This window comes from Branchiostoma floridae, chromosome 18 (assembly GCF_000003815.2).
Source record: "Branchiostoma floridae strain S238N-H82 chromosome 18, Bfl_VNyyK, whole genome shotgun sequence".
Classification (NCBI taxonomy): Eukaryota; Metazoa; Chordata; class Leptocardii; order Amphioxiformes; family Branchiostomatidae; genus Branchiostoma; species Branchiostoma floridae.
In genome coordinates, this window is record NC_049996.1 from 10,727,756 (window position 1) to 10,742,232 (window position 14,477).

The 14,477-nt window shown below is 41.9% G+C and overlaps 3 protein-coding genes across 3 annotated transcripts in view; 2 read left to right on the plus strand and 1 right to left on the minus strand.

Moving 5' to 3' along the window:
- The first annotated feature begins 220 nt into the window (after nucleotides 1-220).
- On the plus strand, nucleotides 221-2,674 carry LOC118405792 (40S ribosomal protein S26-like). Its single transcript, XM_035805545.1, has 4 exons — nucleotides 221-374; nucleotides 1,107-1,284; nucleotides 1,659-1,792; nucleotides 2,528-2,674. The coding sequence occupies exons 1-4, from the start codon at nucleotides 372-374 to the stop codon at nucleotides 2,615-2,617; spliced, it is 405 nt and encodes a 134-aa protein (XP_035661438.1). The 5' UTR covers nucleotides 221-371; the 3' UTR covers nucleotides 2,618-2,674.
- Nucleotides 2,675-4,764: 2,090 nt separating this feature from the next.
- LOC118405790 (probable GPI-anchored adhesin-like protein PGA18) lies at nucleotides 4,765-10,119 on the plus strand. The gene is made up of 4 exons (XM_035805544.1): nucleotides 4,765-5,216; nucleotides 6,760-7,534; nucleotides 7,884-8,001; nucleotides 8,689-10,119. The coding sequence occupies exons 1-4, from the start codon at nucleotides 5,153-5,155 to the stop codon at nucleotides 8,848-8,850; spliced, it is 1,119 nt and encodes a 372-aa protein (XP_035661437.1). The 5' UTR covers nucleotides 4,765-5,152; the 3' UTR covers nucleotides 8,851-10,119.
- Nucleotides 10,120-11,051: 932 nt separating this feature from the next.
- Nucleotides 11,052-14,477, minus strand: part of LOC118405398 (cell wall protein DAN4-like) — a 7,622-nt gene continuing 4,196 nt past the window's right edge. Inside the window, exons 5-10 of the mRNA XM_035804896.1 lie at nucleotides 13,599-13,773; nucleotides 12,954-13,133; nucleotides 12,649-12,703; nucleotides 12,011-12,130; nucleotides 11,409-11,474; nucleotides 11,052-11,072 (exon numbers count right to left, since the gene is read on the minus strand). Coding sequence (XP_035660789.1) covers nucleotides 11,052-11,072; nucleotides 11,409-11,474; nucleotides 12,011-12,130; nucleotides 12,649-12,703; nucleotides 12,954-13,133; nucleotides 13,599-13,773 — 617 coding nt within the window. The remainder of the gene's footprint in view (nucleotides 11,073-11,408; nucleotides 11,475-12,010; nucleotides 12,131-12,648; nucleotides 12,704-12,953; nucleotides 13,134-13,598; nucleotides 13,774-14,477) is intronic.

Sequence of the window (14,477 nt, forward strand, 5' to 3'; positions counted from 1 at the left end):
AATTACTGAAACATGACGCATACCCTGCAACTGCGTATCTTGTTGTTCAAATAAAAGTCGCTAAGTGTCGCTGCAGTGCGACTGATCGTCCCTTATTTCCCATGGTGCTTTTCGTGACTCTATCACGCCGTATTGAATTTGCCTACATCCGCCAAGAGAAAAATAGAAAAGGATACCCGAAAACTCCATTTCGTCACACAATAATGTTTTTGTGAATATCATAATTACTCATATCACACGCCCATAATCAGTAATAGTTTTAAGTGGTTGTCGTCTCCAAATATTAGATATTTCAGCTTTTACTCAGTTTTGCGTTGTGATTTTTGCGCATCCTGACGGTGATTCGGCCTCTTCCCCTGCCTGCAGTCAAAATGGTGGGTAATCTTTTCACGTGGTGCCAGAAAATGGGAAAATTTTCGTAGATTCTGAATGATTACGGATGTTTAAAGGTATAAGATATGTAGCAACAAGCACCTAGAAGGTTCTATGATACATTCTCTGGGGACATTTTGCCCTACGATGAGGAAAAATGTGAAAATGAAACCTGTCGAAATCATGAAAAATATGTCTGAAGTGAAATCGTCAGAGTGGGGAGGGGGGCGATAACCACATGTCCCCAAACTTGGAAGTTGGAGTCTGTGCCCTGTTGTGTGAAAGATAAAGATGCTATGTCCTGGAGAGATTGTTATGATAGTTATGTACAAGAAGAGTAATTATACATCTACGTGTATTTCCATAGACGATAATCAGGAAATGATTACATCGCAGTCAAATCTCAAGTCGAAGATGGTAAAAAAAAAGAAATCATTATTTCATCCAATTTGCACTTACTTTACTTGGACAAGAAGATATGCCCTGATACAATCAGGTATTAATTAGACAGTATAACATCGGTATCAACATGTCACTCCGCAGTGATCAGTTTCTTGACTGCATACAGTCTTTCTGATCATAGTATGCTCTTAAAATTACATGATGTTACTTGTGATGGGCCCTTGTACATTTTTACATGATTTTTCTACATTAAAACATATTGTTCACACTTTTTATTAGAGATTGAAATATACAATAGTCTCCCTGCTGACTATTATTGTGTACTCCTACAGACCAAGAAGAGGCGTAATAACGGACGTTCCAAGAAAGGGCGCGGCCACGTCAGGCCGATCCGCTGCACCAACTGCGGACGTTGCTGCCCCAAGGACAAGGCCATCAAGAAGTTCGTCATCCGCAACATCGTGGAGGCTGCGGCCGTTAGGGATATCTCCGAGGCCAGCGTGTATGAAGGTGAGGCAACGGTTTTTATCTTGTGGTAAAGCTTGAGAAGTACAGCTGGTGTATGATTACTAATTTTTGTACAATGTAAAAGGTATCTCTGAGATGTAACTAGAGTCTCCGGACATGAAGCATATGTTTTTGGATAAAGACTTTTCCATTCTATGAATAGTATCATAGAATAGTATGAATCAGGTCTGTAAGTCCCTGAATAAATCACTGGAAATAAAGCAATGGTCTTCAAAAACAAGTCTCTATATTCAAACTTACCTAGGATTTATTCTTCCCAAGTAGAACAATGAAATATTGATTTTTTTGGGGGGGTGCAATTTTGTTTTGTGAAATGTCATGTTTTGACTGATGGTTGATGTTCCACCCTTCCCCAGTGTACGCCCTTCCCAAGCTGTATGCCAAGCTTCACTACTGTGTGAGCTGCGCCATCCATAGCAAGGTGGTGAGGAACCGGTCTCGCGAGGCTCGTAAGGACCGCACCCCTCCGCCCAGGTTCCGCCCACCAGGAGTGAGTAAACCACTAATCAGTCCAAAGTCTAAATTTCATACTACAGTAGAAGATAGTTAATTGCACCATGGATTACCACACACTTTTATAAATTGCAGGACATCCTAAAATCCCAAACCGGTGTGGTCTAGCTAGATAACTTGGCAGTGTTGCACCACCCGGACAATTGCACGAACTATGCTGGCACATGGGGTGTGCAATTTAACGGCTTCTATAGTAATTGAAAAGTTTATAGCAAATACAGGACTGAGCACTAATTACAAAGTACAAGCATGTAATGATACAAAATACAAAGATATTAGAAACTACATCCAATGTTATACAACATTCTAGTACATTATAGTGCTAGTATTGTTGGGTTTGATGTTTTTTTATAGGTAGAGGAAGACAAATTTAACCACTTTTTCTATAATATTAGACTATTTCTATAATTCTTAGACTTTATGAACTTACATAAAAGATACTTCTGAAATATAGCTATGAGTCTCAGTGCATGAAGCATATGTTTTTGGATAGAGACTCCATGAATAATATTGTCATAGTTTTGTTGCATTTGACTTCTTTTGAGGCTGTGGAAGGCAAGTTTTCCCACTATGATATGTGGGTTTTTAGACTCTATGAATTTACATTGATAAACAAGTGCTAGTAAAACCTGCATAACATTACCATTGAAGCCCCAAACAACTTGTGATTGAAATTTGTACCCTCCCACTCATTGCCTTTCTCTGTTCACAGATGGGCCAGAGAGGGCCTGGAGGCCAAGGTGGCCAGGGAGGTGGTCCAGGCGGTGGTGGTGGTGGTCCAGGAGGGCCGCCCAGGACTTAGAGGCTGTCTACATACATGGAGGCTAAACATGGAATAAACATGTAACATCAGCTCAAATGGAGTGTCTGTGTTTTCCTGAAGATAACGTATGCTGTCAATGTTATTGATTCATGTAGCAAAACTTCTTGAAGATAAGCACTCACACATTTAGTCATCAGTTTTATTTCTGCTCAAGACATACAAACACTTCCCCTTCACATAGGTTTATTGTACAACTCAAAACTAAAGATACAAAAATGGTATACTAATTCAACTCCATTTCATGTCAGCATTGATGTCGTTTGTTTGCCAGAATATCTTGAAACCCTGGTCTTTTAGGCAGTTAAGCAATACACAAGTTGATGATCAGAGATGGATCCTACATCATACATTGTTCTTCATGTTTGTCCTTGGAATATCACAATTGTGCCTCTTGGATTCAGACTAAGACACCATGGACCCTCTTACATGTACCATTGCTTATTTTTAAGTTATTATGAGACATGGGGCACTGTAGCCCGATTAAATCTTTCTCAAGGCAGCCCACCCAACTTCTATCTTCTACAGGGAGGGTCCAGTTACAACTCTGTACAGTGGAATTTATGTTAGACAAGTGGCACTGCAGGTCTCTCTTGGAAATCAAAGTCATTACCATGAAAACAGACTGGACTAGACACAATGCACTACATATTTTCCAAGCAGAGGTTGGGTCAGTAGATGGTAGTGGTCATGATGTTTACTGACTCCTTCGTGAGGCAAGCGAGCCAGTAAAAATCCCGACCACTTCTATCTACTGACCCAACCTCTGCTTGGAGAATACACTGCACATGCTAATGATGTTTGAGACACTCTAGGTGCCCTGCATTTTCTAAATTTCCAGCATGCAAACAGAATGAACAAAAAGGGCTATGGACAAATTACAATGTACAGATCCTGTAGCAATGTCCACGGTCAAAATGTAGAAATGCAAAACAGAAATGCAGGTAATTGACTGACATGCAGCCACTCGCTCATTAGTTTGAAATGCTAATTGTGATAGGATGATCTGTAGTAATCTCCAAGCAGATCCTACGGTAGCATAAGATAGTATCAAAAGCTGGCAGAGGAGTGAAGCCGGCAGAGGAGTGTGTTTGGCAAATGGACACCTCTTAACTGACTACACTCCTTGGCGCAGTTTGGTACTATTTTATGCCATTGTAGGATCTGCTTGGAGATTAGATCTGTAGGCATGTTGAAACAGGTGTTGGAAAGATAAACTGACTCCACTATCTACCTGCTAGTCTCCAAGCAGACCCTACGGTGCCTACAGATAGTATCAAAGCTGGCAACTGAGTATAGCCGGCACGGTGCCCGTTTGACTCCCTTTGGCCGGCCATACTCCTTTGCCAGCTTTGATACTATCTTTAGGCACTTATCTGCTTGGAGACTATCTACCTGCCTCCACACATACTAGTACATGCACCAGCATGTTTTAAACGTGGGCATGTCTACATTGATAAGATGTTCCACCTCGAGGGTATGATTGGTACTAGAAGTAGTAGAGTCATACGGTGTGTTACAGCACTGTTAGTTTATATGCCCTTTCCTCTAGCTGAATACAAGACTTGGATGAGCCAGGTCTCCCATATGATTGGTCCAATGTTCTATAATTGAGCTGAATATGTCTGTTACAGTCTATAATAAGTACCTTTGTCAGTAGCTTAAGGAGCCCAGGTTTGAGGCTATGAGGAAATATGTCACTTGCCAAATGCTTCAGGAACACACATCTATATATATGCTCAAGAGACCAAAGTCCTGTTTGTTGTCTTGGACTCTGCACAGTACAGTGTTGTGAACCTGTACCCATTAACACATGAACAATGTTGTATAAATGGGACGCTAAATCAGTGAATAATAGTGTTTTGTGTCAGAATTTATGAATTAGCGATGAAACGTAGTAACGCACAAGTTGTATACATGTGTTAAAAAGCAGGATTGCTATGTTGGATAGTCAGTGGCACAATATCATAGCCATAACATGCCTCGGAGACGCTTTGCGAGTGTTTAATACAACAATCGAAAATCCATAATAGCTTTTGTATAGATTTGCTTTGGCTACGATATGGCTAGTATGTGCACGTTCACCCAACGTCCCTTGCATAACAAGTACTAGTACATGTAGTTCCGTTCAAATTGTTTCTTTGATTTCAGAACTTCCCCCTGCTTCTAAATTTGTTGAGTGACGAGCAGAAATTGGGTACTGACCCGCGTCCTAGTTTATGCCCTCAGAAAAGTTGTCCGACAAGACATTTGCCTGGAGTGACTTTGGTCGTGTCACTCTTATGTTACTGGGTTTTGTTGTCAGAGTTAAACATTACAACGCATCGTTTTCACGTGTGTACGTGTGGTCCAAGGTTCGGTCCAGCATCTACAAATAGATTCAGGACAACAACGTATTGCTAGGCGGGGGCTCAGAATTACATGGGTGCCGAAACACTTGCTCAGACGGAGGTCAAATCTTACTTGCGGACAGGGAACAGTTGAACAGGATTTTGTTGTCAAGTGGAACATTTCGTCATGCAGACTGTAAAAGTGTGGATAGTGTTTGGGCTGTTGTATCTGGTCGCATATGTCGTTGAAGGTAAGTGTTTGTTCTCTTATCAAGTTTTACTGCCCAACGTTTCCTGTACTAGGGGACAGTGTTTTCTGACATGGCACGTACATAAGTTTTGATAATTAATACGCAGAACTTGCACGTACAAGTGTTTGGGTAGTAGATATGCAGGTCGTCCAGTTTTGGCATTGCTCAACGCCCCCTCAATTCACTAACCTACTCGTTGACAATCACAGATAAAACTCTCAAAAGATGATGATGCACTTATTTGTATAGGACATCGCTATCAGTTATAAGTACATAACGTTGTGTTATGTTGTCGAAACTACAACAAGAGTGAATTTTGAGGAACAAGCGTCAAGACCGAACCCGGAAATGAAATCCGAGACAAATGTTACCTTATATGATGTTGACATAAGAGTATACAGGTGGTTGACACGGCAAGAAAGATTTGTTTCTTGAGGCAACAAAAACTATTAACGTGTCTTATAACAAAAGTATCGAGATACAAGTCCAATAGGAAATGGATGAATTTAGAATTCAACAAACACCATCTTGCAGCGCAGTGGCCAAGTTCTTGCCCCGCGTTCTATTCAAACAATATTGTTCAAAGGTGTAACAATCACCATGTGATCATTCATGATAGGGATATTATACTGGCGGTCCTAGGACTGAAGATTCAGCTAGGACCAAGCTGTTGACTTGAAACTCGTTTGAATGTTTTGACCAAATATGTGTTTAGTTCCACCGAGAATTAAATTCTACTTCCGCCGTGACCCGTCCTGCATTCAACCTTTGGTCAGACTGGGAATGGTTGGAAACCAACGACATTTGGCTTTCGCAATACACTTCCTGAACAATTAAATATGTTCACGTCTTTAAAACACTTGATCGTCTAATTGCTAGAAGGAGAGAAAAGCCAGAGAAGCACAGAGGTAAATGTGGCAAACGAGCATTACTTGTATGTGATATGTTATCTGTGGTCTGACATTTTAGTTTATGGCCATTTTGGTTTATGGTTTATTTGCATCTATAGTTCAATGTAAGTTATAAGTTATAAGTTCAATGTTGGACTTCTATAGTTCCATAGTTCCACACTTCTATAGTTCCACCCTTGGCTAGGTCGACACAAAAAATGAAGATGAAACGTTCCAAAACACTTCATATCCAATGTTGAATCAGAGAAAAAATGCTGTATCTTGTTTTTAATTGACTACAGGGAAGGAAGTGTAGTTCCCCTACACATAATAATCTATAATTATCCTTGTACTTGACCTCCTTGGGAATTCCCAATCTTTTCTTGACTTTTGTACACGTCATGTATGTCCCGAGGCTACGCAGCTAACTTGCCTAACATACATACCCATTTGCTATAGTCAAAAGTGCCGAGTGGTTACTGGTCACCTGCTCAGCGGTGTTAAGTTTTAGGCAAGAGTGTGGTCCCAAACATGATTGAAAGATCTCGTGTAACTATATAGGCACAATAAGGAATGCAAATGATAACGATACTTTGCCTCTTGTACTCCTTTGTCCCTTCCATTCTCTAAATCACCTGTTGTACCTTTCCCAGACTCTTGTGCCCAGAATACGACCGCCCAAACGGCAACCAATGGTAGCAGTACTCCAGCTCCCGTTACCATGACGATACAGATGATGAACATGACAGTGGCACTTTCTACATCTGACGTCACGAATGCCACGACAGGAGGCACAACCAAGTCAACATCGACGAACACGACACAGCAGTTTTTGGTAAGCGCGGGTGCAACTCCGCCAAACACAGTAACCCCCGGTTTTGCCGATGTCACCAACATAACCAACGACGTCACTACCAGCAAGGCTTACGCAACCACGTCACCGGTCCTTGTTAATGTCACGACAACCGGAATGGGTGATACAGCGACAAATTCCTCAACGTCAGAGAAACCACCATCTTTGCTTACCACCACACCTGGGAGTTCTACTGTTGCCGTGATACCTGCGAGTTCCGCGGTTGCCATGACAACTGAAAGTTCCACAGCCCGCAGTTCTACCGTTGCCATGACACCCGGGAGGTCTTCGGTTGCCATGACGCCCGGTAGTTCTTCTGTTGCCGTGCCACCCGGACGTTCAACGGCGCCCATGATCTCGACTAGCGCAATGGCACCTGATAGTAACTCCTCTGTGACGTCACAGGCCATGAGCACCCCGACCAATGAAATGGACCCGTCATTACCATTAGGGCTTCCGATCGGAGCATGGATCGGGATCGGGGTTGGAGGCGCATGCGCTCTCCTGATGTTGATTGTCGTGCCTATCGTCTTGTGGAGAAGAAAGCAACAGCAGGAAGACATATCGTCTCATGTGTAAGTTTTAGGTATTTCGTTCATTAACATACATAGTACAATCAACAACGATGTCCGGACGTGCTTTTTATTTCTTTCTCCTTTCACACATTATTATATATGATTAACGAATTTTAGGAAAGGTGGGGCTTTTCGTCTCCCTCTGCTTCAAAATAAAGAAGTCAAACTCAACCTGTTAGGAAATAGCCAACACTAGTATTAGAGTAGAATATTGTTCATAACTGTCCATTGTCACTTGTATATCTACTATGTTTATACCATGTACTTGCAATTAGCCCTCGAGCACGAACTTGCAAATAAACTTCTTCTATCATTATCAGCAATGTGTTCTTGTTTGTCTTGCCTACAGAGCCAGCACTCCAGACCTGTGGATGAATGACGTCATGCATGGCCGGCCGTCCACCGGCCTGGGACCGTCCGTCCGGCTGAGCAGGATCGAGATTGACGGGAACTTGTACACTTTCACGGTAGGATTTACTTCTGTAGTTTTACCGCATTTGCGGAAGGATTGCTATAACAGGTGACTTTCACCTTTTCAAGATGTTAACCCGGAGACCAGACTGTAAAGTTTGATCCACTCACATCGGGAAGGACCTTAATCTCCAAGCAGATCCTATAAAATGGCATAAGATATTACCAAACTGGCTAACGGAGTGTAGTCAGCCAAGAGGTGTCCCCATTTTACGCCGGTAGCGAAACACACTCCTTAGCCGGCTTCACTTCTCTGTCAGCTTTTGATACTGTCTTATGGTACCGTAGGATCTGCTTGGAGATTAGAAGGACCTCTATTATTTTCGATAAGTGTTGCGGGTTCTTTAACGTGCTTGAGGTGTGGTTCTCCCAAACACGGGACCTCTATTTAACCTCCTATCCGAGCGACGGCCCTCAGAACTAGGTACTTTCACGGTAGTGTTACAGGGTAATTTCACGGTAGTATTTAAGGGAAATCTCCAACCTGAACATGTACTTCTTTTCATGCTCACAGTATATCATGTATCATTTGCTATGACCGTGCATTCATGGGTCGAGCAAGAAGACTACATACTTAATATGTAAGTGGGTCGCAAAAAGGGTGTCGAAATAAATCGGCACCGAAAGTGATAAATCGTGCCTGACGTGCGTAGTTCCTCATATTTCATGCGTTATGTTCTCAGCCACTCGGGAAAGAAGCAGATCCGGCCGGAGCAAACGAGTCAAAGAACAGCGATGATGGGTCAGCGACCGACAGGTCAACATTCCGACCGAGCCGCACTACAGTTTCCACCACGAACGAGACCAATCGACCATCTGTTATTGAAGAGGCAGCCAATGAATGAATCAAAGTGCACTATTAAAACTTCCCCTGTCATGAATCAAAGTGCACTATTAAAACTTCCCCTGTCACAAAGTATGCATAAGTACGTAATTGTTTACCAAACTGCTTTTACTGTACATACGGCTGTCACTGTTCTGTTGAAAGGAAACGCACCGTTCTTGAGGCGTCGCCAAAAAAAGACATGGACGATTCATTGACTTACATATTAGACATATTAATCCCCACGCAGATCCTACGGTGGTTTGTGAATGAGGATCTGATTGGAGATTATCGCCATGTGACCTGCTTTATTTTAACACCAAATCCGTACAAGGTATTGGCTAATATCGGGTCCTACTTGAACACTCACTTCTGTATTGATAAAGTGAGGTTTGTACGTGTGTACGCCCGTCGTATTCATACAAATATTTATATTCATAGCTACCTTTGCAGCTTTCGAGTAGCGGTGTTTATCTTAGGGAGAGCACTGATTCGCGATTTTCAATATATGGGCCAGGTTCTCATTCTTCTAGAGCGGCAAATACCACATACCCGATATACTCATAGGCCTGGTCCATGTGTTGAGAATCGAGAATCAGCGCTCCTCGTTTGTGAGAGAGTCTAAATGTACAACGCTTAGTGAGGTCTTAATCAGCTTACACAAAAATACTGAACATTGTGGAATTTTTGATAAAAATTGTTATATTTGCAGGGTTGAACAAAAAGAAGAGTATCTAGGTTTTACTATAATTCTATCTCATGCATAACGCTGTAACGTAAATGAGTAAATCTGGTCTTACTTAATATATTCTCCATATAAACTGTGTAGAACAAACAGTACAGACTACAGTGAGGTGATACTGAGTGGTAAAATGTACATTTCACAGAGGTGAAAGAAACGTCGACGTAGTAAATACAAAGACAACACATGTACACATGTAAAGGTATAACGCTATATAACAAAGACATTATCAACATATCTCTGTATATAGGTCTAACGGTACAATACATCATACTCAACAATTACAGTCGGAATTCTACGTATGGGCTATGAAAGAATAACAAGCACGCTGTGGACACTGTTTTGGTAGTGGTACACAGAAAAGTTACTAGTGACAAATGTTCATACTATATAAGGTCACTGCATATTGATAATAAAAGGCCTAAAAGTCATTAGAGTGATAGTAGATAAGCCAATTCAATATATACACATATCTGAATATATTTCATATGTCTTTAAACTCTATATGCTCTAGATTTCATGATGATATAACAAGGCAAGTTTACATTAGGCCATGTTGATTTGATTATATGGATGACATCCTCTGGGAACTCCAAAACTGATGCGAGCGAGCGAATAAAAAAAAAGTTTGGCCAAAAAAAAAAGTTGACTTCAGTATGAAATCTAAGTGGTCAGGAAGGCTGAACATAGGACTAAACACACATAGTATGGTATACCAACAGTTAGGTGTAGGGACCAGTACATCGTACAGGTGCAAAACATTTTTTTCTTCTTATTGGACCGATCCGAAAAAAAAGACCTGAAATAAAATCAGTGGAACCGGTTTCGCCAATTAGAAAATGGACACACTATGTCGGCAAGCGTTTGGGGTCTTACCGGGCTAAGAAGACAACAAGAGCGAAGTCGAGTAGAGTTTATAGTCATTTGCACCAAGTTTCTACAGTCAAAGGTACAGAAACTTGATTACTTGGAGATGGGATTTTAAAACGCCAGTGGGAGTCAGATAATCCACCAAACAGATTCCTTTGTAGCAAAATTGACCAATTATCATTGTTTTGAGTATAGCAAATTATCAAGTTTCCACAGACAATCAAGTTCAGGTCCGGATCTGGAAATGATCCTCCGGACCTGAACGGAACCTGTACCTAAATTTTCTGTACTAGTACCTACCCCTACCAACAATAGATTTTTTTTCACATCTTATTCTTTGACTTTAGATTTATTTTGGCATTCTATGGCATTAGTTATCTGTTTTTTTAATACTTTTTTTTTCAAATTTACGGCATGTATGTGCTCATTTTACAGCTACTTTGCACAATTTACTGTGTGGTCAAAAACTTTTTTTTTTTTTGGAAATGGCCGAAAATTGGTGCGAGCGCGGATGTCATCCATATAATCAAATCAACATGGCCCTTATAAAAATAAAATTTGAGCTATCAATAGTAAGACGTTGTAGGTTGGGTAACCGGGACATGTAGTCATCAGAACCGCATCTCGATGGTCTGTAAAAAGTGAAAATGTTAATGATAATGATGATAACTAGCTGATAACATTGTGCCTCTCTTTACCGAGACGGGGGGCGATACGGACATCCAACATTTTTTTTATCCATTGCTGACGTCACATTTGTTGGGTCAGATTGCTGGAGATCATTGAGCGATTCAGGCGAAAATTCTGGCGAGTTTTTTTTTTAGTTGGAGAACAGTTCCATAATTCAACAAACTCAGATAAAATTTCCGGCTTATACCTTTCTCGTCGTTATTGCCTTAAAACCTATTGAATTACACACAAGACAACATTGCGCGATCGTTTTGATGAAAGTACTAAATAGACGGTACCTGTGCGTATATCCGCTCTTGTTTCGGGAACACCTTTCCAGGCGCGTGCACTCGTGGGATCTTTATCTGCAAAGGTATACAAACAGATTTAAGCTAAGGCAGAGCTGTTAGTGAACAATGATAGAGAAAGCATTTTTCCGAGATAAAATCTTTGTGTAACCATAATCATTATGTTTGATGACACCATTTCCAAATGCTGGAATTCTATTATGCTCAAGTATATGCGTCATATTACACACTCAAGGCAGTGTATGATTGCGTTTTGTGTCTCTCTCAGAGTATATCTTATATAGGTCCCAATTGGAAGAAGGGGCCCTTCCAGGCAGTTCACGGGCTGTTTATAGCACTTTCTAGCATCACCCCTACGTGTCCCAGTGGGGCACATTGCGGCTCCTGCGGTATTTTTGGACCAGTCGGGCACCGGGTTGACTTAAAATGAACCCGGGACCCGGTAACAAATAGACACAGTGACCTACCCGTGGGGAACACCGAGGGGTACCCGCGGTATCCGGCAGTCCACTAGGACAAATTTGTGGCTTCGGAGCCCGGCCGGGCACCGGTGCAATTGGAACTAAGCTAAGCCTAAGGATATGAGCCATTACCTCTCCACCCGGTACGTTCTTCACAGTAGGGTTCCATGTGTAGAGGCGGCTGGACGCCGTGCTGTCTGTGTGCGGGATGCTGTACCTTCCCGTCCGGTGGAAGAAGCCTGTGTCTGCGAGCTGGTGGAGGTAGAGAGGAATCAACTCTGTAGGTCACACATGACCTTGTATCTTCCTTAAAGTTTATATTTCAAATGTTTAAAGCAATTCATGAAAAAGTGTTCAATGTCAGCGATATGAAGAATGCCTTTAGAACGGTTTTAATAGATCTATTGTGTTCGTCTAATGGCCATTGAAGAGGGAGAAAATGGTCATTGCTTCTTTGCATTTCCTATTTAGGTTTACCATATCTGTGGACGGATTGACATAACTGATGACTTTTAATTCGCCTTCTAGACATGTTAAACCGGAGACCTGGCTGTAAGGTTTGATCCACTCACACCGCCGAACACTCACTTTATCTGATGTTGTACTGGTGTGTGTATCGTCAAACACGGGACCTCCAGCTTTATAATGGGGCATGCAGCTGACTGTTTGTGCAGCTTTAGAAGCGCCAATAGAGATAATAGGCTAAAACTACGACTAATATATTTTACAATGTGTGTTAATGACTTAGAATTAGAACCAGACTCCCTTACCGGATGTGCACTGTAGCGATTTCCCATTACAAAACCACCCATGTCGTATCTATACCTGTAAATATACAAGTAGACCAAAGATATAAAATGGTTAATGTGATAAACATAAAACAATTGTGATATGAATAACGAGTTTATCAGCCATTAAACAACCTTATGAAATAATTCACAATACATTTACATCTGTTTGCAAAAGTTGAATGTTGTAAGACGTTCTATAGATAATATCATTCAGAATCATCTGTAACAGTTTTATTGCACACTACCTGGTGACCCAACAGACATGTTATATATGGAAGGCCCACCGTCTGGCTTTCTGTGCCCTCAGCATGTTCCTAGCCCGTTTGGCCATACAGACCACCAGCAGGATGATGAGCACCAGCACAGCGGCCGTACAGCCCACGGCAAACCCGATGATCTGTGCCTGGGTGAAGGTGACTTCACACCGGTCCCCTCGGTACCAGGACAGCGTGTCTGCTGGGCAACTGTAAGAATAATCTATGCCTTAGTGCTTTTAGCATGGAATGTTTAAATACTGTTAAGAGTCATTTGGATTTATTATCCTTTGTTTGATGCTTTTATGACGAACATTAACCGTTTTAATTGTAATTTAAAAGAACGATATCGAAGAAATGTGAGCATTTTCCCTTGTAATGCATCACATACACAATGCAGCCCTAAGGCTGCTACGTTTTACAAATAGATAATGATTCTCATTCTCTATAACCTCAGCTTTGCGTTGAGATGGGGTACGCCACGGATTATCTGCAGCATTCGATCCAATACACACCGAGTCACGTGTCTAATTCGCATAAAGTGACATAATTGGAGAAAAGACGTGCGAGGAGCGGAAGCGGAGGAGTGTAGCGATGACACTAGAAGAAGAAGAAGATTGGAGGATTGATGAAGAAAGTGAGCCAGAAATTGATCATCGAAGAAGTAGGACTGACCTGCATTTTGGGCCCTGATCCACAATGACAGTACATGTGCCAGCGAAGCAGTAGTTTTCCACACAGACGCACTCCGCTATCACCACCCCGGGGAACTTCTCACCCAGCTGGCACACGCCCCCCTCCCCACACGTTAGCGTACAGAAGGACGGGTCTGTGGACACCAGCTCCAACTCTGCAACAAATTATTTAAACTCATCTCTTGAAAGACGCAAAGTTACCGTGGCCGATATCAACAATGTCCAACACACTTACTTTTCTGCTCAAGACACTTACTTTTCTGCTCAAGACACTTACTTTTCTGCTCAACACACTTACTTTTCTGCTCAACACACTTACTTTTTTCTGCGTGAGACACTTACTTTTTTCTGCGCGAGCCACTTTCTCTTCTGCGCGAGCCACTTACTCTTCTGCGCTGCACTTACTCTTCTGCGCTGCACTTACTTACTTTTCCTGTGGTGCGCACCCCTCCCTTTATCAATGGATGGTCCCTGATTCAGGCCAAAGGTCACAAAGACCGCATAAAATGTAGTATTGACCGCATGTCAATCCTAAATTATCCTCCTTCGGATGACCCTATGAAATGACCCTTACCCTAGCGCGTTTTTGTGGATTCAATTTAATTCTTTTTGGTCTTTAGTATAGCATTTTGACAATGCAGATCGATAACGACAAGTCTCGATTTGATCATCACAACATCGCGTTTTGTTGCCATCACAACGTATTGTCAACTTTGAAAACAAATTCTGCGCGCGTTTCTGGCGCGCAGCTTTAAACTTTTATTTACCAGGGTTTACATAAACTACCAAGGAGCTACCAAGGCCTACCTGCCTTCTTACTCCTATCTACAGAGGAGTTAAGAGCCTCTGCCTAGATCCT

What these genes read in the sequence shown, in the direction of transcription:
- LOC118405792 (XM_035805545.1), top strand. An exon ending in CGAGGCCAGCGTGTATGAAG is followed by an intron (nt 1,285 to 1,658) that starts GTGAGGCAACGG and finishes ACCCTTCCCCAG; the next exon opens with TGTACGCCCTTCCCAAGCTG. An exon ending in CCAGGTTCCGCCCACCAGGA is followed by an intron (nt 1,793 to 2,527) that starts GTGAGTAAACCA and finishes CTCTGTTCACAG; the next exon opens with ATGGGCCAGAGAGGGCCTGG.
- LOC118405790 (XM_035805544.1), top strand. Translation starts at nt 5,153, where the DNA reads ATGCAGACTGTAAAAGTGTGGATAGTGTTTGGGCTGTTGTATCTGGTC. An exon ending in GGTCGCATATGTCGTTGAAG is followed by an intron (nt 5,217 to 6,759) that starts GTAAGTGTTTGT and finishes TACCTTTCCCAG; the next exon opens with ACTCTTGTGCCCAGAATACG. An exon ending in GGAACTTGTACACTTTCACG is followed by an intron (nt 8,002 to 8,688) that starts GTAGGATTTACT and finishes TTATGTTCTCAG; the next exon opens with CCACTCGGGAAAGAAGCAGA.